Source organism: Entelurus aequoreus, linkage group LG28, assembly GCF_033978785.1.
Source record: "Entelurus aequoreus isolate RoL-2023_Sb linkage group LG28, RoL_Eaeq_v1.1, whole genome shotgun sequence".
Classification (NCBI taxonomy): Eukaryota; Metazoa; Chordata; class Actinopteri; order Syngnathiformes; family Syngnathidae; genus Entelurus; species Entelurus aequoreus.
In genome coordinates, this window is record NC_084758.1 from 26,384,430 (window position 1) to 26,411,902 (window position 27,473).

A 27,473-nucleotide genomic window follows, 5' to 3' on the forward strand; every position below is an offset into this window, starting at 1 on the left:
CATACTAAAGTGTTACCATGTTTTTTTACTGGTGCACAAAATGAACCGTGCATGAACATCACTTTGTTCAAACAACAAAACCAACACAGTGCATAAACTCACAACAAATTACACACCTGCAAACCAGTCAGCTGTTGCCGTATCCGTAATACGCCGATAGGGAGAAGTTTTTATATACACGATGAGTCGGGTGTGTTTTGACCTACGCCGAACCCCTGAGGCCGACTCACGGAACCCCTAGGGTTCGATCGAACCCAGGTTAAGAACCACCGGACTAAGTACATCATATCAAAAGATGATTCTTAGTTTTTATTCTAAATAGGGTCAAATAATCCCAAATCGCAAAGAGAAATAAAAAAAAAAGCATGTAAACAAACAGCTTGGGCCTCAAGAGGCAGAATAGAGCGATTCTCATTGACTACATCAGGGGTGTCCAAAGTGCGGCCCGGGGGCCATTTGCGGCCCGCAGCTAATTGTTTACCGGCCCGCCACACATTCTGGAAATGCTATTGCAAAAATTAAAAAAACATTTAAAAAAGTGGAAAGTTGCAATGTTGACACAAAGCTACCATTTTTTTCTTTTGTCTATCCTTCTTTTTTTGCCATTGCTCAAAAAAAATAAATAAATAAATGTTATAATGAATTATTGACCTATTCAAGGCTCCAATTATTTCAAATATTTCACTTTAAAATGTTTTATGTGGGAAATATTGCATATATTGTGTGGTTGCCATACAAAAACATCAACATTTTATTTGACAAAAGAGCATAAAACAAACAAAATATTAGTTCAAACGTAAAAAATCGACAGATATATCTGAAGTTGAGCTTGTAACTTAAGTGTTGAAAGTTAAAAAAAAAACTGATAAAAATGTATCACTTTCTGAGTGGGGCACCTTTTGGATCCCAAATATATTTAATGGGATTTTATTTATCTTTTCACTGTGATTACTCAAAAATAATAATGAATTAAAATCAATGGTGTCCTGCATTATTTATATTTTTAAGGCTCTAATTACTTCAGATCAAACATTCCTTTCTGAATGTTTTGGGCAGTGGGGGAAATACTGCATATTTCAGTTTTATTATAAAAAACTAAGTTGTCTTCGACAGAAAAGGCATAAAACCTTTTTGTTTTTTTAAACTTTATATCAACCTGAAGTTGATATACTGTACAGATTTACTGTAAGCTTTATATAAATAAAAAAAATTATAATTTGACTTGTTTTTAAAATTTTAATGACTTAGACCCTTTATGGTCCCCGGGAGCCCTAAAGGTAAAAAACAAACAAAATCCATATATTTTGTTATGTTTTGAAAATGAAAAATATCAAAATGGCCCCCGTATGCTTTAATTTTTCCGTGTGCGGCCCTCAGTGGAAAAAGTTTGGACACCCCCGGACTACATCGTTGGCTGACTTTTACTAACATGTCTTTAAGATTTAGAATGTATAAAAAAACATTCTAGTCTTCCATAGGGATTGTGAATGATAGGCAAAAAATGCAGTTCCCCTTTGATGTGACATTGTTGAAAGTGATGCATGGCATTAATCATGTTGGACGAGTAGAGTTACCTATTAACTACACCGGATGCAGAACGACAACGCCATCTGTCGTCCGGAAATCAGATTTCGCTATTACCGCGCATAATCACGTGATAAAGTAAGCACTCAAGTAAAGACCGCGGGACGCCTCGAGCTTTGCCGTTGATCAATACCCACAGGCGGGCGCGTTTGTCACGGCATTGACTTGACTCGTGAAAACGATGACAGTTTTGACTTGTTTGTTTGTTTATTTTATTTCATTCCTGGCAGGCGTTGTAGGCACGCGCGACCCCCACAAACCACGCCCCTTCATCCCCCCGCCCCTGTATCAGCTGGCATTTGACACAGGACCCAATATGCGTGCATAGCTGCCTGGGATATGCCTGTATATGCTTCTTTAATTTTGGACCTCCAGAATCAGCATTTGGGTAAAAAAAAAAAAAAGTGAAATTACGTCTAACACTCTTTGAAAAAATGGTTTCATTTACGTCCCCGCCCTTTAGAACGTTTCAAAATGTAAAACACGACCCGCTTTGAAGACGGACTATTTTATTTTGAAAGTAAACCGGATAATTTATTTTGTGTTTGTGTATGACTTCCTGTCCAAAGTTAGCATTTTTTTTGGCTGAATTGATCCGCGGTGGAAGAACATAGAAGCTCTGAGTACACTATATTGCCAAAAGTATTTAGCCACCCATCCAAATGATCAGAATCATGTGCCCTATTGACTTGGCCCGGCCACAGGTGTATACAATCAAGCACTTAGGCATGGAGACTGTTTCTACAAACATTTGTGAAAGAATGGGCCGCTCTCAGTGATTTCCAGCGTGGAACTGTCATAGATGTGCAACAAATCCAGTTGTGAAATTTCCTCGCTCCTAAATATTCTGGGTTTGGAAGTTGCCAGGAGAACGCTACATTTCGGACTGCTTTGTGCCGAATGTGAAATTTGGTGGAGGAGGAATTATGGTGTGGTGTTGTTTTTCAGGAGTTGGGCGTGAAATTAACTTTGACTGCTCCAGGATACCAAAACATTTTGGACAATTCCATGCTCCCAACCTTGTGGGAACAGTTTGGAGCGGGCCCCTTCCTCTTCCAACATGACTGTGCACCAGTGCACAAAGCAAGGTCCATAAAGACATGGAAGACAGAGTCTGGTGTGGATGAACTTGACTGGCCTGCACATAGTCCTGACCTGAACCCGATAGAACACCTTTGGGATGAATTAGAACGGAGACTGAGAGCCAGGCCTTCTCCACCAACATCAGTGTGTGACCTCACCAATGCGCTTTTGGAAGCATGGTGGAACATTCCTATAAACACACTCCGCAACCTTGTGGACAGCCTTCCATGAAGAGTTGTAGCTGTAATAGCTGCAAAAGGTGGACCCACATCATATTGAACCCTATGGGTTAGGAATGGGATGGCACTTCAAGTTCATATGTGAGTCAAGGCAGGTGGCCAAATACTTTTGGCAATATAGTGTATATATAGCGCATGGATCCGGAACGGTACCGCAGGCGATGGAAACGGACTCGTTGACTTGAATAAAAACGGAAAAAGTCCGCCACCGTGGCGATTACGCACCACAGCCGTGACAGAGTATGTGTAAAAAGTGCATCAGTTTGGAGACACACACTCCGTCAGAGACAGGGCGGACAACACATTTCATTAGCATTAAAGCTACAGACACGAAAAACAGCGTGTTTCTTGTAGGGCTTACTGAACACACCTTTAAATTACGGCGTCAAGACTAGATTTTTGCCGACACACTTGCAACACACAATAGTTCGACCTGTCAGAGTGATTTAAAATGGAAAAATAGTATAATACGGGACCTTTAAGGTGGTGATAAATAAAATAAAATAAAGCTTACCCGTGGATCACCTGTCTTATGTATCATTCATCTACCTGTGCATTTTGGCTAGCAACACTCGAACCCGCTAAACAAGTCTAACCGCTAATTTCACGTCACATCCAGAACCTCGGAAACATGGCGGATGCTGAGATGTGTAGCGTCGGAGGCCAGACGACCGAATGCTGCAGTGCAGGAAGAGTGTGTTTGCATTAAGGCAGAGAAGTTGTAAACTTTCTGGGTTCACTGGAGCTGTACAGGCCAAGCGTCCAAGCACCTTCTTTTGCGCCTTTAAACTCAAAAGTTGTTGCCGCCGTCCTCCACCTCAGGTTCCATGGAGATAGCCACAGTCGGATGGCATCACATAACGGGCACCGCCTGCTCCCCGCTTAGGGGCTGTACGGCGGGGGTTTGTCGTCTGGATGGTTGTGAGGTGGGGAGTAGCGTGGGGGGATCATGGTGGGCCAAAGGTGACTGACCCCAGACTGGGAGTCGTCTGACAGGCCGGAGGAGTCGGCGAACACATAGGAACCCCCCTGCCAAAAGGGGAAGAAAATTACACAATTGGCCATGACTCATGTAATTGTAATGGATACTATCAGCGAAGAATCATGTCGTGAGAGAGGCAAAACAAGCGATGAAAAGCAAACTAGAAATTCAAATCAAAGCTCTTCTGTGATTTCCATTTGTCACTCCGTTTTTTGCAGAAAACATGCCAGAGCAGGGGTGTCAAACGTTGCAGTTTTGGCTTCCCTCACAGGCCGGCCGCTTGTAACATTAATAAAAGAAACATACACGTGTAAGGATTAGCCACATGATAATGTCACACGATTACTGATGCATTTGATTAGTAAATGTATATTTTACCAACACTGCTCAGAACACAAAACCTGCTCAGTGGCCTTGTGGTTAGAGTGTCCGCCCTGAGATCGGTAAGTCGTGAGTTCAATCCCCGGCCGAGTCATACCAAAGACTATAAAAATGGGACCCATTACCTCCCTGCTTGGCACTCAGCATCAAGGGTTGGAATTGGGGGTTAAATCACCAAAATGATTCCTGAGCACGGCCACCGCTGCTGCTCACTGCTCCCCTCACCTCCCAGGGGGTGGAACAAGGGGATGGGTCAAATGCAGAGCATAATTTCACCACACCTAGTGTGTGTGTGTGTGTGACTATCAGTGGTACTTTAACTTAAACACTGTCAGAAAAAAAAATCTGTGGATTTTGCGGTCCAAAAAATGGCAGAATTTTACCATAAAATTTAAAGTAAAATGGTCACTCTATTTTACTGTAACATTCTGGTGATTGAGCTACCAGTTTTTTTTTTGTTTTTTTTGCATAAACATTATGGTTGCTGTTTTCACAGTGTATTACTGTAAATGTAAAAATGGTACCACAGTTTTTTTCTCACGGTAGGATTCTGAAGACCGAGCTGTTTTAAAAAAAATATATATATATGTATTGTCATGTTTACAGTGTACAATTTGATGAATAACTTGCTTTGAAATCATAAGGCTAAGTAGATATTCATGTACTGTACTGTATGTTTTACCCCAAAAATGTTTCAAATGTATGATAATATAATATATTTTGCATTACTAGATAGATAAAGTTTAAAATATATATAATTGCATGCAGGACATGTCTTTTTTTCTGTCAAAATAGAAAAAGAAAGAAAGATAAAGTACTTAATTGATGCATATTAATTCCAAGGCCATTCAAAATGATGTGGCGGGCCAGATCTAGCCCCGGGCCTTGAGTTTGACACCTGTGTGCTAGAGTTATTGTGTTTGATCTTATCGAATGAGTGCAGGTGTTCCTAATGTATTGTCCAACAGGTGTACCGGTTACCTGTGCGTCATAGGCAGAGTATGGCGGCAGGCAGGGGGCAGTGTTGTAGTAGGAGCTGGCGGAGCTGGTATGTGGTGTGGCCTCTGGGGGCACTGTGGCTGTGATGGCCTCTGGTTCAGAAGTACTCTCAGAGTTTTGAGAAGGTGTCTGACACATACAGTTAAAGAAAAAAAAAAGGTGAATATCTAGCGATCCACGCAATGTTACTCAAGTCCCACCATGTCTTTGAAGCCGCCCAGCACCGCAGCAGTGATGATGCCCAGGAAAAGAGCCACGATGTTGAGGATGGTGGCCGACCAAAGCAGGTGGTAGAGGTGCACCACGTCCTGGCAGCTCTTCACGTCGGTGTACTCGTGGTAGCCTCCGACCACCTCCACGCGGCTAGCCCAGTGGGCGGGACGGAGAGGAGCACAAGCCGAAGTCAAGCCTCAAAAAACAGCGATGGTAAACATTTATGTAAACCAAGTCGGCACAGAGGAGGTGTCACACACATAGACGGCATGCAAGGAGAGGACACGCGCTTCTACGGTGATATTTGGAATTCTCAAGGCGGCCATGATAAGGTCTAGAAAAGAGGGACCTACTTCCAAATCATTGACGATTTCTTAAACTTTTTCAAATCTCTATTCTGAAGTCCCATATGAGGATGCTCTCTGCAACAAAGGTTAAAAAGAAATAGAAACATTCTTCGTCTGTTGATGACAATTGTCCGACAAAAAGTGGCACACTCAAACAATGCACGCCGCACAAGCCGGCCACCCGCTGCCGAAATATTAACGACGGCGACGTACTCACTTGCCACAGTTGTAGAGGTCGCAGCAGTAGCACGTGCTGCTCTTCACGTGCAGGTTACAGGACGTGCGAGAGGATGTCTGGCACGGCACCTGAGGATCACAACACTTCTTTACTCGCAGCACTGGAAATACTTTGGGGACCAAATAGGAATGTGTCGCTCACGTCTCGTTCGGACGCAGTCTCGCTTGAGAGGTAGCCACAGCGTCCTGCATACAGAGGCCTCAGGTCCTGCAAGGAGCAGTATGTTAGGGTACAATAATCCTTCTCAAGCGTTACAGTATATTGTAAAGGGGAACCTCCATTTACAAACTTCTCTATTTGCGAACTTCTCGGTTTACAAATTTTAAGGAAGCGTGAAATATGCCTATGTGTGTGAACGCTTCATTCATTCATTTTGTGTCCCGCTGGCAGCCGTATTGTGCTTGCTCGTATTGAAGAGATTGAGTAAGCCGGTTTCGTACCAAAGCAAGTTTTTTAATTGTGATGACAACAAACTTTTCTGGAAAAAGTTGCCAAGGCGGACGTATTTCAGATAGAGCCCACACACACACACACGACACCTGCCCCCTCCCCTTTTCCCATCTATCTGCTCATTTATCTCCTCTCATGAGCTGCACCTCCACAATGTTAATGTATTGCAAGCAGAGGTGGGTAGTAACGCGCTACATTTACTCTGTTACACTTACTTAAGTAACTTTTTGGATAAATTGTACTTGTTAGACTAATTTTAATGTAACATTGTAGCGGTTGATTTAAGGACATAATTCACCACACCTGTTACTTGACTTTGTCATCATTATTCACTGTATTGTTCGATGTGCACATAACAATGTTGTTCTTGTTTAGCATTCATATATGCAGTTAAGAGAGAGTATTTCCGCACGGCCCCTTTAAGTGGCCGTCAGGAGATTCTCCCAAAGGTGGGGGTTTGTTGTTCCCGCCATTTTTGAGTGTGTGATGTAAGCGTTCATTCATTCTCGTCTTTGACGAATAAACAACGCACACATTTTTGTGTGTCAAAGATACTTCAAGTTGTCTTGCTTTCACGCTACAAGCGCAACAACATACTTTTTACTTTTACTTGAGTATTTTTGGGAAGAAGAAACGCTACTTTTACTCCGTTACATTGAGTTCCATTCTGATCATTACATTTATTTGTATCACAATTATTTATAATTCCGGTAGGCACGATCACATGACTCTGTTTCGCCAATCCAACGTAAGCAGTAGTGACGTATGATTCCATTTCACCAATCAAACAAGCACAATGTACCGCTATAGAAAGCTGAAATAGGTCAGTATTTTTAAAGTATATGATACAATAGACACCTACTTACTTTAATAATAAGTATTAGAATGTTCCCAAAGAAGACACTTTAGTTACGTGACATGACGCCAACACATCCCGGCTGTTTGAGAGAACTGCTGAACCGAAACCTCTTAAAACAGTTGACTAAAAAGACAATCTCTTTGTACATCTCTGATGATCCTAATAACCACAAGTATCATTTAAGCACATTAAAACATTACCAACATCAAAAATAAGTGGAAAGTTGTACTTATCTGTGAGATTTGTAGCTTTAAAGTTACTAGCACTATTTTATTAGCATGTGGCATTATCTTCTTCTACTGTATCTACATTTTCACTTAGTTAAACAAGCTGAAATGACCACCATCACCCCGTAGTGTACGAGAGGCACACTGCGTATGGCCATCAGTCACATCAGAGATAAGAGCATGGAAACTAGAACTTCACATGTAGCTGGGAAAATAGAAGAAACTGAACATTATTTGACAAATCAGACTCATTTAGTACATAGAAACGTACTGACTGTAAAAAGTGTCGTGACCTCAGATAAGGCAGCAAAAAAAATTCAATGATTACCTTCAAACAAGTTAAAATAACATTTATATCATGTGCTGTCATGTGTGTCAGTAGAAATGTTCACATTTCAGCTGAATGGATTTCTACTTCCAACTAGAGAAAACACGTTGAAGTAAATTGTTTTCTGTTTTACACACGCGCACGCACGCACGCACGCACGCACGCACGCACACACGCACACACGCACACACACACACACACACACACACACACACACACACACACACACACACACACACACACACACACAAACTACAATTGTAGTTCAAGAACCAGTAAAAAATAATAACCAATAAGTAAATCAGAAGTAATTATTTTGATGACTACTTTTTACTTTTACTAGAGTAATATTAAGTAACGGTACTCTTACTTGAGTTAATTTTTTGTGTACTCTACCCACTTCTGATTATAAGTAGGGATGTAACAGCATCAAATGTCCCAGTATGATATTATTGTAGTATATGTCCCAAAAGAAAAAACACTTAAAAATATTACGGTGTGTAAAATGAAGTCGGCAGGAAAGTTTCGGATAAACACACTTACTATAATTGAACACAAACATAATGCTTAAATGCTCGAATCCTATTTATTACTACAAACAAGAATTTTTAAGTGCAGAGAAAAGCTGTGTGTCTTTATAGTGACCATGTAAACATCCAGTATAAAACAATGTTCACTTTAGTGTTTTTCAACTTTTATTTTCTGACAAGTAGTGTCCTCCACAGTGGACATTGTTTATATCAGTCTGAAATATGTTGTTTCTCAGAAAGTTAACTAACAATTGAACTTTTAATCATGTGAATACATCACAAACTGATGTTTGGCTTTGCTGGCTTCGAATATATTTTCTGAATGACAGTTTATGAAATGGAGACTTGTCCAGGGTGTACACTGCCTTCCGCCCGAATGCAGCTGAGACAGACTCGTAACCGCCTGGCTCTGTGTCGCCTTGGAAACCCTCAAGACGAAATGATGCGCATTGCTTTGCAGAACGCAGACTTTCTTACCTCCGCCAAAGAGGTTATGCTTTCGCCTGGGTTTGTTTTTCTGTTAGCAACAAAAAGTAATGGACTGATTTTGATTAAATGTTTCAGGAAATATCCACAAAAACAATTCCTCTCCTCACTCTTTGCTTACGGCGTTCTAAGCACCCACCTTGGCGGCCCGCGCTGCGCAATGAATTTTGGGAGTTGTAGTTTATGTTCAGACCCGGCCCACTTTAAAGCCCCGGAAAAAACTACACACCAAGTTTTTGTTTGATACCATCACAGCAATATTGTGAAGACTTTGAAACCGAAATACCGCGGTATATACAATACGGTTATACACCTAATTTAAGGGGATTTTACTGTTAAAAATGTTTATTATTCTAGCAATATGGTGGTTAAACAATTTTTGTGCGATCGTTTGTGAGAGCAACAAATGGACTTCTGTGTGTGTGCACGTGTTGGCAGAGCAGCGCATACAGCACAGTTCAGCTTGTTGTTGTTTTGGCTTGCTACAGTCATAAAGAGACAGTTGATCCATCACCTCCTTGTTATGTAGGTTTGATATACACTACTAGATAGCACTTTATATTGTGTTCAAAGTGTACAAACCTTCCCTAAAATAGAAACTTTTGTCGAGTCTGGAACCTGAACGTGAGGATGGGTCAAATGCAGAGGACACATTTCACCACTTCGTGTGTATGTGACAATCATTGGGACTTTAACTTTAACTTTATTAGTTGCTTTTACGACTTCGAAATAGGTTGTGTGAGTATTGGGGAAAAAAAGAGTAGGACACGTGCGAATACAGATTTTACCCTTTAATTAGCGTTTTACTCCTAAAATAAATCCATCCAAATTTGATTAAACGAGAGTAAAAATTTCACCCATCTGTACATGTCTGAAATAAACTTAAACCATAACCATAACCATAACCAAATGGACAAGTGATTGATGCAGAAGTGTCAGTGATCACTCTTTGCGCACTGAAAGCTGTATGTGTGTCCCTCCTCCTTTTCCTCCATGCACAGACGGGGGCGGGGGTTTAGCTGTAGCGGGGCTGTGTGTGAGCTACGAGTCTTCTTCCAACACAGAAGAAAACAAGGTCTTAGTTGGAGGAACTGGTCAGTAAAAGACAATGTTTTTTTCACCATCTTAAAACTTGACACAAACCGCACATGGCGCTAGTAACTACGATTGAAGTGACAAACTTGCCATCCAAACAATACCCCCATTTTTTTTTTACAAGAACATACAGCCATGGAAGCACATTCAATCTATTTAGAGGTAACACAAACCAGTGAAAGATTCAAAAGAGCTGTCGTCAGAGCCGACAAGGCGGCGATGCTAGCTTGCTAAGCTATCAAAAACAGCTCAACCTAAGCCTGCCTGCGACTGAGAGATTTGCTGGCGTCACATGTCACTAGGCAACAGGCACCGCCTTTTAAAAGGCACACACACAAACGATATTTGACATTCTTTATGCATTAATTACTTTACCTAGTAATTAATTACAATTCATATTGCTCCTAAATTTTTTATAATTTATAATATGAGTTTCATGGTCGTCAACCAGCGCTTCTGTCGTCGCCCACAAGAGGGTGGCAAGATCACTTTGTCTCAACCCTCAGATGACTGAATTTAGGCAAAAACACGGCACGGTCTAAAAGTATTGTTAAAATTGTCTTGCAGGCCGCACTTGGCCCACGGGCTGTAGTTTGGGCACCTCTGCTGATTGGGTCCATGGCGATGATGTCTATTTTGTCTGATCAGCCGTTTTACAGACACCGTTTGGAAACAATTAAGGTATGCAAATAAACATTTACACAATTGTTCTGTGTAAATAACTAAGTTCACAACATATACATATGTGCAGCTTGTATACCGCTCTATAGTCCCGAAAATACGATATTATGACATACATTTGACATATTACTGCTAAAAAAAACAGGTGTAGTGTAGTGACAAAATGTTGAAATGTTCACACTAATAACATAAAGCTGACATGCAGGTTGGTATTTTTCCTTAAAAAAAACTATATATTTTAAAATAAATTATATTAAAATGGCCTTTGATTCTTCAGTGTGGAACAAGGTTGGATGCTCCTGATCTATAGAAAAATTGTTTTGGTCCTACTTTGTCTCTTTTTTTTTTTTTTTTTTGAGTCAACCATCATCACTGTATCTAATTAATAACCACTTATGGAAGGGATACCAAGAAACTCACTTTCCAACCATCTCATTTTGCATTAGTGGTTAGCTAATGTCTGCTCTGACGTGCATGAGGGAGAATGGCTCATGCCACAGATTTTCTTTGTAAGGCTGCCATGTACTGCATGTTTAATTCACACAAGCTTGACTCCACTTTGATAAAGACTGGCACTGATTTTTCAGAAAGTGCATTTAAGCACACATCTCATTCATATCTGTTACATAAAAGCTTGGTTAATTGTACGCTTTAGGTGTACTTACAATGTGCCTGGCTGCAAAAACTCCATCTACAATAGCACAGCAAAATGCAGCCACCACTCCAAAGCTGATGAAGACAATGGAAGCCACTAGCTGGGAAGGGAACACAAAGCACAGCATCAGCTTTATCGCTCTAAAATGTTAATGTGAACTTGCACTTTCTGCACATGCATTGATTGAACCTAAGCAGCATGCTCATTGTGATTTCAACCTCCAAACAATGAATTATAAATTGAATGTAATTGAATAATTCAATTAAAGTGCTGGTATTAAGATCTGTGCCTGTAAGCAACCTTCAGATAGTTTTTTTACATTATCTCCACAAAAAGCTAGTAGTTGCATTTAAAGTGTCATCATGAGGGGTCAACGTCCAGCGTCTACCTCGGCATGCGCTTTAAAATATTGATTACATTTCCGAAGTTTGCAATCTTGTTTTCTACTACGACATTGGTTCTGTTGCTGCTGTGTCGTGTCACTTAATAAATGACCATGTGGTTAGAGAAGGGTACCATTCACATTCAAACCGATACAGTACCGATTCCTGGTACCCGGGAATTGATACCGATACTAATGTGGTAATAAATGTTGATTGTTTCATAATAAAATATATATATTTTTAAATGATTTAATATTGAGCTGATTTTAATTGTGCTGTCCAGTTGTTATATTTAGTTTTCTGTGTTTACTTTTAGAACAGACTTTGCGCACTGTTCCAAGACGGCAGTAGTGTATAGGCTACAGAGCACGACACAGAGAGCAGTGTTGCAGAGCTACACACATTGAAAGAGTCAGGATGTTGCCGCACCGTCTGTAAATAAAGCCAACAAAACTGAAGATAAGTTTCTCTCTTTTGAGTTGCTGTACTTAGATATTCATATCAGTTCTTCCTAGGTGTGTTGCGATAGTCAGGAAAAAATATTTGCCATTAAAGTGACAGCGCCAGTCCTGTCTTTTGTTGAGTCCTACAAAGTCTTTATACTGTAAATATTGTACTTCTCACACACCAGCTGTTTGATTGTAACAGGCATCTTAGTTGTAGTTTTCATTGCCAAATTTGGAGGTGTTGAAATCGTCATGTAAAATGGCTAATGCTGATCAGTAGCATTTATATGGTGTTCAGGTGTCCCCTTTTAAAGGGCAAAGTCTTCACCGGTTCCTTTGTTTTTATAGCTTGTCTGAATAAAGCAAGGAGACTAGAATTGAAAATTAACAATTTATTCCACAAATGTAGCAATACCAGCGCTAGAGAGAATACCTTGTCCTACAAAGCCTGGCTTTCTGCTCCCATGCTTTTGCTTTCCCTGCTGCCCCTTCGTGGCGGAGTTGTTTAGGCATTGTCTGAAACCTAAAGTAAACCTAAGCGTGTGTTTTGGACACACACACATTCATATTTATGTCTGGCACCTCTTCTTGCCATCAAAACCAAATAAGATAGTATGTGCGTGTATTTGCAAAGAAAAAACACAGGGGTGTATTCATCGTGTTTTGTCCTTGAACACAACAAAGTGAATAGCGAGTGAGACTCCCAACGCATTCCACTCTGCATTAAAGGCCTACTGAAATGACATTTTTTTATTTAAACGGGAATAGCAGATCCATTCTATGTGTCATACTTGATCATTTTGCGATATTGCCATATTTTTGCTGAAAGGATTTAGTATAGAACAACGTCGATAAAGTTCGCAACTTTTGGTCTCTGATAAAAAAAAACCTTGCCCCTACCGGAAGTAGCGTGACGTTGTCAGTTGTTCACTCCCTCATATTTTCCTATTGTTTTCAACGCAGCTATAGCTATTCGGACCATTACCCCATTAATTTGAGCGAGGATGAAAGATTCGTGGACGAGGAACGTTAGAGTGACGGACTAGAATGCAGTGAAATACATATTTTTTTTCGCTCTGACCGTAACTTAGGTACAAGCTGGCTCATTGGATTCCACACTCTCTCCTTTTTCTATTGTGGATCACGGATTTGTATTTTAAACCACCTCTGATACTATATCCTCTTGAAAATGAGAGTCGAGAACGCGAAATGGACATTCAGTGCCTTTTATCTCCACGACAATACATCGGCGAAACGCTTTAGCTACGAGCTAACGTGATAGCATCGTGCTTTAACTGCATATAGAAACAAAAAAAATAAACCCCTGACTGGAAGGATAGATAGAAAATCAACAATACTATTAACACGGTTAATGCTTTCCAGGCTGGCGAAGGTTAACAATGCTGTGCTAACGACGCCATTGAAGCCTACTTAGCAACCGGACCGCACAGAGCTATGCTAAAAACATTAGCTCTCCACCTACGCCAGCCAGCCTTCATCTGCTCATCAACACCCGTGCTCACCTGCGTTCCAGCGATCGGCGGAAGGACGAAGGACTTCACCCGATGCGTTTGGCGGCCCGGAGACGTAGGAAGTCAAGGTGAGGTCGCCGGCTAGCGCGTCTGCTCTCCAACAAAGTCCTCCTGGTTGTGTTGCTGTAGTCCGCTGCTAATACACCGATCCCACCTACAACTGTCTTCTTTGCAGCCTTCATTGTTCATTAAACAAATTGCAAAAGATGTCCAGAATACTGTGGAATTATGAAATGAAAACAGAGCTTTTTGTATAGGATTCTACGGGGTACCATAACTTCCGTTTAACTGACTACGTCACGCGCATACGTCATCATACCGCGACGTTTCAGCTGGATATTTCCCGGGAAATTTTAAATGTCACTTTATAAGTTAACCCAGCCGTATTGGCATGTGTTGCAATGTTAAGATTTCATCATTGATATATAAACTATCAGACTGCGTGGTCGGTAATAGTGGGTTTCAGTAGGCCTTTAAGTCGGGAAATATTCCCTGAGCAAGGGCATACAGTATTCAATGTAAATTCGCATCGCGCTAGAGCATTTTAAAAAGTGCGGTCTTACTTTTGAGTGCTTTCTTTTAGGCATGCTGGCTTTAATGGCATGGAAAATCGCAACATTACCTGGAGACAGTTTGCTGGCCAAGCGCTTGAGCCGGTGTCAAGTACACAACCAGGTACCGAAGTTTAGAACGTTTAATTTTACGTGAATCAGTACAGAATTTGGTCGGTATCCGTCCTCAGGAATGCTACTTTCTCATGTACTCCAAAACATTATTTTAGTTTAACGATAAAGTTGTTATCTGCTAGCTGCTCTCCAATTATCTTACAATAATTAGCCTGCAGCTTAGGCAAATACATGTGTTTGCTGTAATCAGTACATCTACTGTATTTATTACCAATGTTTATTAATTCGGGCTTGGCAAAAATAGAGAATAATTCATTGGCATCCTATGCATGTCTACAACCACGGCGTCAGCTACTACACAGGCAATAAAATAAACAGTAAGTAGTTTTCACTGCAACTGGACCCTGAGGGTGTAAAGAAGTGGGTGTAAGCTGTCACTGCACGTGCTGACCGTGGCACCTGCCGTCCAAACTTTGCTGCGTTGCTGGAAAAGCTGCCACGGTCCAAAGTCATTCCTCATCTCAGCTCTGACAGCCTCGCTCATCTGCCCTTACATTCCAGCGTGGACATCTGGCCTGCTCCTCTTACACCCTGATTTCTATTTCTGGACGCATCCCACTTTTAGCTCTGGCACACAGCTCAAACCTCTGCGGACGCCGGCAGGCCTTGGCTCAGCCCGGTGTGGTGTCATCATCAAGTGCTGTAACTGTGACTTGCACATACTGTAGCTTTAATGACATAAGACAAGGTGACACCCAGCACAAAACCTACCATCTGCCTCTTGTTCTCTATCAAATGGGAGCCGATGATTCCCAGGAAAGAGCCAAAGCCCAGCTGAAAGCAGAGAGAAAATAAAAGGCTGTTATTGCTATTGTAAAGCGCCATAGTGATAAATCAAGAAGCTAAGTGCTTCTGTCATGCTCTGTTTGCAACATGATTATTATACACATGACTTTTATGGTGGGAAATTATTTAAAAAGAGAATCTGTTTATTCAGTAGTCAAGGGAGATTTGTGAGACTAGAGCATGAACCTTTCACCAAAAGTTTGCCCTGGTGTATGTTTACCGTCTCTGTTATTGTACGGCCAAACATTGCGCATAAAAAACTAGTCCAGTGCCCAAATGAGGAATCCCACCTGTTGGTGACTCAAAAACATCCCTAATGGGGCCAAAAAAAGTTGCAAATACTAGCACTTTATGATAAAAAAGATGAGAAACACGGCTTAATCCAAGAAAGTATGAAGGTGACCTCTTGTGCCCCCCGATCCCCACCCATTATTGATTGCCATCTTAACCAATCTTTAATAAAGTGCTAGTAAATGTCCACGTATTCGTATCATTTGTCATTTCTATGCATTTTGCATTGTTTCTTACATGTAAAGCCATAATCATTACCTCTGTAATCGCCAGAGATTTGTTTTGTCTGTCAGCCTTTCAGTTAGTTAGCAACATAAGTAAAACATTTATCGGCGGATTTTGGTGAAATTAGATAAGGAACAAGTCATTACATTTTGTGGATAATTCTGGATTGTTTCAATTTCATTACATTTACGCTACGAGTCTCAACTTGTATGCTAGCGTACCTGCCTCCACCCACAGAGACAAGAAGAGTGGATGACTGACAAGAGGCTTCACTCTGTTTATTTCATTCCAACATAGCTCAAAAAGTTATGGGCGGTTTTTGATTAAACTTTCAGGAAATGTCAGATATGGTATAAGAAACAAAGGATTACATTTTGGGGCTGAGTCGCAGCACTTTCAGGATTCAGGATTTTTAAAAGTAATGTTTAATTGTAGGAGATCGGGCCTGGCGGACATCCGCATTTTGCATTGTTCTATGCATGGAAAACCATAATAATTCTGTATAAAAATGTGTTTTGTGTTCATATTGTTGGCTGTGTGTAACAGATTAATTATTAATTATCCCTTATGGAAACAATTGCTTTGGTTTTCATACGATCCGGTCTCTGAAACATACCTAGGTAACAGAATACAGCTAAAACTTCAGAGGAATTTAAAAACAAACAAACACACAAACAATTCTTATTGAACTACTTGAGTGTAAAAAAGTAAGTGTGCTTGATCAGATAGTTCGAAAAGTCCACTTGAGTGACGTTAAACCTTTCAAATTTTGTGAAGTAGGGCTGTCCTGATACCAAAATGTTGGTACCGGTACTGGTACTAAAATGTATTTTGATACTTTGGTACTTTTCTGAATAAAAGGGACCACAAAAAATGGCTTTATTGGCTTCATTTTAACAAAAAATCTTACAATACATTAAACAATTTTGGCCTTAAATAAAATAGTGAACCTACTAGACAACTTGTCTTTTAGTGTTAAGTAAGCAAACAAAGGCTCCTAATTTGGCTGCTGACATATGCAATAACATATTGTGTCATGTCTCATTCTATTATTTTGTCAAAATTATGAGGGACAAGCTGTAAAAAATTGATTATTAATCTACCTGTTCATTTACTGATAATATCTGCTTATTTTCTGTTTTAACATGTTCCATCTACACTTCTGTTAAAATGCAATAAACACTTATTCTTCTGTTGTTTGATACTTTTACTACTACCGGTATACTTTTGGATGATACCACAAATTTAGGTATCGATCTGATACCAAGTAGTCACAGGATCAAAAATTGGTCATATTCAAAGTCCTCATGTGTCCAGGGACATATTTTCTAAGTTTTTAAACATTAGATGAATTTAAAAAAAGGAAAAAAGATTTTGTGACAGTAAAAATATCGATGTAATCTTAGTATTATCTATTAGATACGCTCTTGTACTTGGTATCATTACAGTGGACGTCATTTGTTCACATTGAGGAGCGCTAGCTTTTGTTAGCGGTGACGCTGGTGAGCTATTGTATCCTCCTACGGTGTGTAGTGAAGCATGTTTAGCTATTCCTCATCGTTCAGGGAAAGAAACGTATTTTATCTGTCGCCATGGATTAGTGATTTAGAAGTAGCTAAAACACTACAGACTGCGAATGGATGTTAGCCGCTAGCTAGCTAACGGCTAACGAAAGCAAGCGATAAGCACCTCTTGTGGAGGGCGTTTCAGTGTTTATAGCTTCTACTTTATCGTTAGTTTTTAAGCCAAAATGCGTACATTCTCCCGTTTCTGTCGACACACCATGTCTGCGCAACTGCTGCAAAATGAATGAAGGGAGCTATTGAATTGTTTGCCCACCAGTCAAAAAGCGGAAGTGCAATCTAGATAACGTGATTGCAGTGAAGAAAACACTTTTATGGGAAAGACTTCACTTCACTCAGCGCTTAATGACACTGATGCTGAATAATGAATGTGTTCCCCCCGGCCCCCGAGACCGTCAGTAATTGTGAGTGAAAAGAGCTTGCTTACTTCACATCATACTGTGATGAGTGGCTGTGGGTTGTGTATCATTTAGTTCCACTCACAATGAGTCCCGGGTAGTAGCCGCCCACTGTGATGTTCTGCGTCCTGGTCGTCGCCGCCAGGCCGAAAATGAGTATGAGCACCGACACGATCAACAGCATCACCGTGACGATGATGGATTTCCTCTTCCTCCTCTTAAAAGAACCTGGGAGCAGACGGGAACTTTTACACACAGGAGTAGTAACTCGAGGCGATTAACTGCCTCCGACTTTGACATCCAATGTTTGGAGATTGGTTACAAAGCACATTTATCTTCCTTAGCTCGCCTTTGACCTTTGCTGCACACATCGTTAAAGCCATTACTGTGATACAGAACAACAGTTCCTGAAAGTTTGGACATTTGAAAGAGGAAGAGAGCTGAAATTGGACCTTGACTGCCATCTTGAGTCGAATTTCAATCAAAATCGATAGGGCCAACATGCAGTAAAGCTTTAATTGATACTGGAAACTGGCATAGGTAGTCAACTGGCGACCCTGGAGCCCAATCCGGCCCAGGTTTGACACCAGACCGTCATCTGAGTTCAGTTCAAATAACTTGGAGGAGACCAAAAGTTTTGCACCAAATTCCTAAAAACACTAAAGCGTGGTCATATGGAGGATCTTTGACTAGCTTTTTGGGAGTAGGTCCCCTAAAAACAACAGAGCACTTCTGTTGTATGGACAAAGCAATTTTTGTTTTCCAATTCATGTATGCTGACAAAATAGACAAAAATCAAATGTCCACTGCAGAGGATGCTGGTTCTCAGGAATATACAAAATAATAATAATACTGAAGGGAGAAGTCCACTTTAGTGGAAAATAGGGATGTAACAATAAAGTCAGCCTAACGTCTGACGGTGAGTGGTACTGTTTTAAATTAAATTGAACAAAAACTGTGATTGATGACTGTTAGAATAATTGTATCTAAGTTATCACAAAACTTTGTGTTTCAATGAGTTCCCGGCGAGCAGACAAAAGCTGTCTTTAATCCTACCAAGCAGAAGGCTTGTAAAACTCCACTGTGCAGGATGGGAAGCAACATGAAGGTGTTGTGTTTCTTTCATGTATTGTAATCAACAGAAAGATATTGTCTTGACTCGAAGTCTACAAAGCAAAGAGGAAGCAGGACTAGACTCCCCTCCAGGCACCGCCTCTTTGCACTGTTTTACGACCTTTTTTTTTAACTGTTTTAATCAAAGGCGATGGCTGTTTACGACCCCCGTCCCTTAGAAACAGCTGTTGCTTTGTAATCAGAGAAAGTCCAAATAAAAGAGGAGGTGTACAATCTTTCGCCAGAGCATGCTGGAGACTGTACAAGAGTACAGCCCAGACGTCTCTCCTCAATTGAGCCAAATTTAATTCTGTCTCTGTTTAATTCTTGTTTAATGGATGTCATCAGTGTTTGAACCTGACAATAACTGCACTTTGATCAACTCATGGACTGACTTGCGCCAACTCGCTAGCTTAAATGCTAAAATGGAAACAAGGGACATTAACGTATTTCCCGATTAAGAAACAACATACCCCAATCCAAACTTATATAAAAACATTATTATCTGAGCAACACAGTTATTCAGTTGTGCACATTGAACCTACAAGCTGTGCTCTCTTCGAACAGAGTGATTGTTCTATACTCGGAGGAAAACGAGACGGAGGTGCTTGAGGTCAACTGAACAGAGCAGGATGCCACAACGCCCACCATACATAGAAAATAAGAACAATAGATTTTATTTTTTATTGACTTTTGACTTAAATAGATCTTAAAGTGATCTAGTACACAACAATATTTCAAACAAAAAACTACTTAGCCATTAAAAAAGATAAAATACTAAGACAAGGGCTACTATGTCCAATTCTGATTTTTTTTTTGGTCAAATTCGATCACTTTGTTGTCGTTCACATTGCCAAAAATGCGATGTCTAAAGTGAACGTAGTCTGACCCACATGCATATATCAGCGCCACAATGTATGTCACACCTTTAAAAAATGTACACCCCCACAAGGTCTCTGAGGTCAGCTAATCAGTTTCTTCTGCTTGTCCCAAAAACCCGTTTAAAATCCAGAGGTGATCGTGCATTTTCTGCTGTGGCTTTTAAATCACATCTTAAAACATATTTTTACTCTTCGGCTTTTAAAACCAGCAAGAGAGTTGTGTGATTTTAGTCTATTTTATTTCCTCTGATGTAAAATGTATTTAATCTTTTATAGTTAAATGTTTTATATTACTGACTCTTCTAGTATGCTTGTCTTGACTTCTGTGCAGCACTTTGTGAAACGTCTATTGTTTTTTTAAATGTGCTATATAAATAAAGTGGATTGAATTGGATTGGATATGACGTCACTCACATATATCGCAGCCTTAAACATGGCTTTTATCATCCTCTATCTCTATCCTGGTGCATTTGTGGCGATTTAAAGAATTCTATGCAATCAAAGTCAACATTTTCTGAAAGGAATTATTGCACGTAGAAGATAAGGAAGGAAGAGGGCAAGCATTTTGGCTCTCGCAGTTTGTGGGACATTTGCTTCGACGTCTGCTCCGGAGAGCGTGTGGCCGAGCAGTCGCAAACAGGAGTGGTCGAATATTGACGTTAGTTCTTAGAGTTGCAGTAGAGCAGAAAAACAAGTTGACTTTATATCCCTATTTGAGTTTCATTCTATCCATTAAACCATATCCAATGGTTATTTACAATCCGCAAAGTATGTGGAAACACCGTTTAAACATCACAAAAGGCCACAAATTCAGTCGGACATTTTGAATATTCCGCGCCGAATACCTTTGCTAAAAGTAAATTGTAGATTATAATTCATGCATCTCTCATTTGGTAGTGGACAAATGTGGCCATGGACCGGCAGGCTGGTTCACTTTCACGTCCTCAAGATGGCAAAAAAGACCCAAAAAGAAACTTTTTTTTAACCCTTTGTGAGGATTGTGATTGATACTTCATCTAAACAAATTTATGTGAGCATCCTGTCGTTCGGCATCCCAACGAGAGTGGAAATATTACAGTAAGTTTTTGTTTAATTTCGGTTTGTTATGGTTAGTTTGTATGTTTAGCACCTAGCAATGCTACATGATGCTATAGTGTCACAATGGAACTGCATCCATCACTCGGCTTCTAAAACTTATTGCTCATCCTCTTTGTGTTCGGGCTCAAAAATATAAGGTTCTGGATCATAATTTTTCCCAAAGTAATCGTTGTTGGCTCTCACAAAGTCTGCTTGATTAGCAATGTTGTTGATGGGGAAGAGATCTGTGGTACCTAGCGCGAAGTCACGTGACCACGTGACTGGCTTCCTCGTTATTTCTCAAAATGGCTCGGGTATCTTTGTGAGATTGATACGATGTTGATCATATTTATTTATCTGCAAACTTTGGAAGTCTTTTGGTGTCATAAATCAGATATATATGATAATAGCTTCAATATAGAGGCAATTTGTTTTTACACTCTATGATTATGACGCTTACCGCTTTTTGATGACCTACTGGTCGGAGGAACGCGACTCGATCGTTCAGACTGCAGTTGCATTGTATACATATCCAAATTTTTCCCACATATGAAACAGGCCTAGGTCGGATTTGAAAAATTCTGAATTTCACTGTTCACATTGAAATGAAAAAAATCCTATACAGGTCACGTATGGGCAAAACAATGACCTGCAGTGTGAACAAGGCCTATAACACTATAAATGAAGCATAAAAACCATAAAACGTGCAAAATAGATAATTTAGCTCTATCTAAAAAACATACCTTGGTTAAAAGATTTCAGTGTCCATAAGTACTTTTGAGCATGTTCAACAATACCGCGATAATATTAAAGACCGTGATAATTTAGATAGATGATTAAGAAAGCTTAAGAAACAGTGCAACGGGTGGTGTACTAAACATTGCATTTGGATCAAGGTCCCGTATGTAGTTAGCATTCAACAGCATAAGTGTCACAACGGGGTCGTATTTTACTGCGTGGGTCGCTCTCCCAGGATGCAGACGGAAAATTCCGGCGGCAAGGTACAAGGTAGGAAAATGATTTAATGTCCATAAATCATGCGGGATACAAACAAAAGGGCACCAGGGTGCCGATAGCACAGGAAGCTAATGGAATACCAAACAAGAAACGCTTAGCATATGAATCCAAAGGTAAATCAACTAATAGGTAACTTGTTGCATAGAAGCAAATAAGAAAGCCAGACTGAGTGTGGCGAAAAACGGGAATAAGTAGCTCTCTGATTAGTGCCCGGTGGCAAGTGAGCGTGCCGAACACTAATCAGAGGCAGGTGAAACCAATCTGCACCCATGGCAACTAAAACACAAACCCAGGGGTGCTCAAAACAAGAAATGAGGCAGTCAAAAACTAAACAAAACATGACCGGGGCAACGGATCATGACAATAAGTATCTGTTACGGGTGAATCAAAAGTGATCGTAGCCTATGTGAGTTCTCAGTCCAACCTTTTACAAACATACCTACTCCTAACTTCAACTTGTGTCAACTTGTATCACTTAATCACTTTTTTGACCAACATACAGTCAAAAATCCCCTCTCGCCGTCTGAAAACAACATCAATTTCCAAAGCCACAACTACCAATCACAGGGCATTTAGCCCTGATAGCAAACTTGATTAGAAGTAACTTCATTATGTCATCGACATCTAACTGACTAGGAGTGTAGCTGCTTTTGAAAAACGCATAAGTAAGGGAGTTGCCCCCGACTGCCCATTAGTGGGAGTACATTTTAGCAGGAACAATGCTCGCATACTTGCCAACTTTGAGACCTCCAAATTCGGGAGATTGGGGCGTTTGAGGTGGGCGGTGGTGGGGTTAAGGGGGGAGGAGTATATTTATAGCTAGAATTCACTGAAATTTAAGTATTTCTTATATATATATATATATATTAGGGGTGTGGGAAAAAATCGATTCGAATTCGAATCGCGATTCTCACGTTGTGCGATTCAGAATCGATTCTCATTTTTAAAAAATCGATTTTTATTTTTATTTTTTTTAATTTTTATTTTATTTATTTATTTTTTTAATTAATCAATCCAACAAAACAATACACAGCAATACCATAACAATGCAATCCAATTCCAAAACCAAACCCGACCCAGCAACACTCAGAACTGCAATAAACAGAGCAATTGAGAGGAGACACAAACACGACACAGAACAAACCAAAAGTAGTGAAACAAAAATGAATATTATCAACAACAGTGTCAATATAAGTTACAATTTCAACATAGCAGTGATTAAAAATCCCTCATTGCAACATCCGGTTTCTTCCAACAACAAAAAAAATACAATTATCAAATTCATTTTTATTGATACTGATTACGTGTCTATCGCGGTATATATATATTAACATCGTTTAATCGCCCAGCCATAGCATCAATCGAGTGGGACTTTTTAACCGTTTCAGAGGAATACATTTCACGTGCCATTTACACTAAATGTCCTGCAAACATTCCACGAGGAAGTAAACAACATTACGCTTCAACACATCAAATCTTATCAGACCCCGGAAACGCCATAACTAGCTGCAAAGAAAGGCCAGGGGGCTTTTTCTATCGCCGCAGCGTTTGAAAAGTGCAAAGCGTTTGCCAGAGACGACACGAGAGTTAAAGTGGTCTGTAATTTAATCATGGAAATGATGGCGCTTGACCACCCGCCCTTTGTCATCCTTGAGGATACTGGCTTTTGTTAAGACAAATCTACAGGTACAGTTGGTCAAATCCAACTTTCCTACCTTCAGGAGTGCACAAACATCAGTTACAACTGCATAAAAAAAATTATAGAGATAAATAAGTTATTGGTATTAGTTTAGAGAAGCAGGAATTGACTTGGAAAAAAAAGGCATCACTGAAAATAACCAACACATTAACCCAACATATGGCATGAATGAAAATTCTACTGCCAAAAATGCTAGTCAAAGATCCTCTTTAGTACAGAGGCACGCTGCTGTTTATAGGGAACTACTGTAAAAATGCAAGTCAAAGGTCTTCTGATTCAGTGTTTTTCAACCTTTTTTGAGCCAAGGCACATTTTTTTCATTGAAAAAATCTGGGGACACACCACCAGCAGAAATCATTAAAAAATGAAACTCAGCAGCAGTAAAAAGTTGTTGTCGCAATTGTTGGATATGACTTTAAACCATAACCAACCATGCATCATTACAGCTCTTGTCTCAAAGTAGGTGTACTGTCACGACCTGTCACATCACACCGTGACTTATTTTGAGTTTTTTGCTGTTTTCCTGTGTGTAGTGTTTTAGTTCTTGTCTTGCGCTCCTATTTTGGTGGCTTTTCCTGTTTTGTTAGTGTAGCAGTTTCATGTCTTCCTTTGAGCGCTATTCCCCGCATCTGCTTTGTTTTAGCAATCAAGACTATTAAAGTTGTTGCTATCCTTCTTTGTGGGGACATTGTTGATTGTCATGTCATGTACGGATATACTTTGTGGACGCCGTCTTAGCTCCACTGTAAGTCTTTGCTGTCGTCCAGCATTCTGTTTTTGTTTACTTTGTAGCCAGTTAGGTTTTAGTTTCGTTCTGCATAGCCTTCCCTAAGCTGCAATGCCTTTTCTTAGTGGCACTCACCTTTTGTTTATTTTTGGTTCAAGCATTAGATACAACGACAAATCCTCGTCGTCTCACACAAGGTGTTCCCGAAATCTACAAAGCAATTAGCTACCGGCTGCCACCTACTGATATGGAACAGTATTACACGGTTACGCTGCCGAGCTCAAGACAGCACCGACACTCAACAATGGCAAATTATTTGCAGACTATAATTACTGGTTTGCAAAAAATATTTTTAACCCAAATAGGTGAAATTACATAATCTCCCACGGCACACCAGACTGTATCTCACGGCACACCTGTGTGCCGCGGCACAGTGGTTGAAAAACACTACTCTAATTGACAGGATTGCTGCAATTTTTAGGACTCTACCGCAAAAAATGCTGGTCAACAATCCTCTATTTGACAGGATCACTGCTGTTTTTAAAATTATACCGCTAAAAATGGCACCGTATTTTTCGGACTATAAGTCGCTCCGGAGTATAAATCGCACCGGCCAAAAATGCATAATAAAGAAGGAAAAAAAACATATATAAGTCGCACTGGAGTATAAGTCGCATTTTTTGGGGAAATTTATTTGATAAAACCCAACACCAAGAATAGACATTTTGAAAGGCAATTTAAAATAAATAAAGAATAGTGAACAACAGGCTGAATAAGTGTACGTTATATGAGGCATAAATAACCAACTGAGAACATGCCTGGTATGTTAACATAACATATTATGGTAAGAGTCATTCAAATAACTATAACATATAGAACATGCTATACGTTTACCAAACAATCTGTCACTCCTAATCGCTAAATCCCATGAAATCTTATACGTCTAGTCTCTTACGCGAATGAGCTAAATAATATTATTAGATTTTTTTTTTAAATTATTTTATATTTTACGGTAATGTGTTAATAATTTCACACATAAGTCACTCCTGAGTATAAGTCGCACCCCCGGCCAACTATGAAAAAAACGGCGACTTATAGTCCGAAAAATACGGTAGATACCTTATTTCTCGCACGCTGCCTCCCGCTGTCGTCTGCATATTGTGATCACGACAAACCATGTTACCGACATCCACAAAACAATTAGCTACCTGTTGCCACCTACTGATATGGAAGAGCAGGGGCGCCAAAAAGGGGGGGTAAAGGAGACGGATTCTAGGGGCCCATGATGGAGGGGGGCCCAGAGAGGCCCCTAATGATGATGAAATTATAATGTTGCCGCTGTGTTGGGGGCCCTGTAAAGATTCTTTTCATGGGGCCCAAAATCCCTAGCGGCGCCCCTGTGGAAGAGTATTACACGGTTACTCTGCCGCGCTCTAGACAGCACACACACTCAACAACAGCGCATTATTTGCGGATTATAATTACTGGTTTGCAAAAAATATTTTTAACCCAAATAGGTGAAATTTCATAATCTCCCACGGTACACCAGCCTGTATCTCACGGCACACCTGTGTGCCGCGGCACAGTGGTTGAAAAACACTGCTCTAATTGACAGGATCACTGCAATTTTTAGGACTCTACCGCAAAAAATGCTGGTCAACAATCCTCTATTTGACAGGGATCACTGCTGTTTTTAAAATTATACAACTAAAAATGGTAGTCAAAGATCCTGTATAGAACAGAGGCGCTCTGTTATTTATAAGGACCTATTGCAAAAACACAAGTCAAAGATCCTCTGTTGGACTTCCATCCATTTTCTACCGCTTGTCCCTTTTGGGGTCGCGGGAGGTGCTGGAGCCTATCTCAGCTGCATTCGGGCGGAAGGCGGGGTACACCCTGTTTGACTTATTACCTATAAATAATTAGTATAGTTCTATTGACATGAGCTAGAATGACTTCCTCCCAAACTCGCAACTTCCACTGCCACCGACCTGAGCAAAAGTGAACTATTTTTGTTGCGCAAACAACAATAACTCACCTCTACAAGTACTGTCATGCACCACTTTAGATGTTTGGTATTTAGCTGGTGCTGTTGGAGCATCCAGCAAACAAAGAAGCTGAGCCTGCACCTGCAATGACGTGCTGCGGCCTGGATGGAGCTAAAAAATATGTGATGTAACATCTTTTTTTTTTATCGCTTTAAAAAAAAACTCCGCCTTTGTGTTTTAGCGGATACTATGCTGCTTCAAACCCAGCCCACGGAGAGACATTATTTAGACACACCGGTGACCTTGCACACACACGCACACACACTCACACACACACACACACACGCTCACACTTACCGATGCTGGTCTCCGAGAGAGTCAGCCCGCTGGATTGGAGGCTCGGTGCGGGGGGCATGGCTCGGCTATGGAGGATGGATGGATGGATCGCACCGCTTGTAAATTAAGCAGACAGCGTGACGACGTATTCGCTGTAAATCTTTAACCTGGCTGTCCGTAGTCATTGAATGAGATAAAGCGTCCGACCGACCACCGCAGCGACGTCCCGTCCGCTTCCACCTTCCCCGCCGTTCCACTCACATATGCCCGCGTCTGCTCGCACGTCCGTCGGTCTCTCTCCTGGTCGTGAGTCGGTGTCTGGGCAGTGGTGGGGTCGCGGCGGCTGGGCTCTGTGTGCGCATGTCATACACACACTTAGTGAACCAAAAAAAACACACAAACTTACACAATACTTAAAATATTCATAGCGGTTATATAACTATAACGACAGATTAAGTAATTTAAACATTGTTGCTAAGAGTTAGCATTATAGCATATCGTTACTTGATATCACAGGGAACATTATTTACACAACCACCCATAAAATACTAGTTCAGCCACTTGCAAATGATTTAAAAACGTTCTTCATTTCGCCTCAAATTTAGATAAATGTTGAAAATGTAACATCCCCGAAAATAGTCCGCGTTACATCAGGCGCCATTTTGTACAATTAAGCTAGCATTAACAACTGATGCTAATTAAAGAAATACAATACAGTAGTAACATTTGGTCTTTAAAATCGAACAAAGAGCTTCAATGGACACTATACAATCATTGAATATATCACAACACTTTTAAAAATAAGAGTAGATACTAGAGATATTATCGGCCGATAAATGCTTCAAAGTGTAATATCGGAAATTATCGGTATCGTTTTTTTAATTATCGGTATGTTTTTTGTTTTTTAAAAATTTTTAAATGATTAAAT

General features: G+C 40.3%; 1 protein-coding gene across 7 annotated transcripts; it reads right to left on the reverse strand.

The window, feature by feature from the left end:
* Window positions 1-1,875: 1,875 nt before the first annotated feature.
* On the reverse strand, window positions 1,876-27,160 carry tmem255a (transmembrane protein 255A). 7 transcript variants are annotated; one of them, XM_062040062.1, is made up of 10 exons: window positions 26,567-27,160; window positions 17,793-17,935; window positions 15,136-15,198; window positions 11,388-11,477; window positions 6,208-6,273; window positions 6,046-6,134; window positions 5,835-5,903; window positions 5,469-5,631; window positions 5,251-5,397; window positions 1,876-3,935 (listed from the first exon to the last, which is right to left on the reverse strand). In XM_062040062.1, exons 1-10 carry the CDS (start codon window positions 26,622-26,624, stop codon window positions 3,789-3,791), a joined length of 1,035 nt encoding a protein of 344 aa, XP_061896046.1. In that variant the 5' UTR covers window positions 26,625-27,160; the 3' UTR covers window positions 1,876-3,788. The 7 variants fall into 7 exon arrangements, with proteins under 7 accessions (XP_061896046.1, XP_061896052.1, XP_061896050.1 ...); XM_062040068.1 differs by lacking the exon at window positions 26,567-27,160 and adding an exon at window positions 14,816-15,064 and having other exon boundaries at window positions 17,793-17,869; XM_062040066.1 differs by lacking the exon at window positions 26,567-27,160 and adding an exon at window positions 14,816-15,086 and having other exon boundaries at window positions 17,793-17,868.
* Window positions 27,161-27,473: the final 313 nt, after the last annotated feature.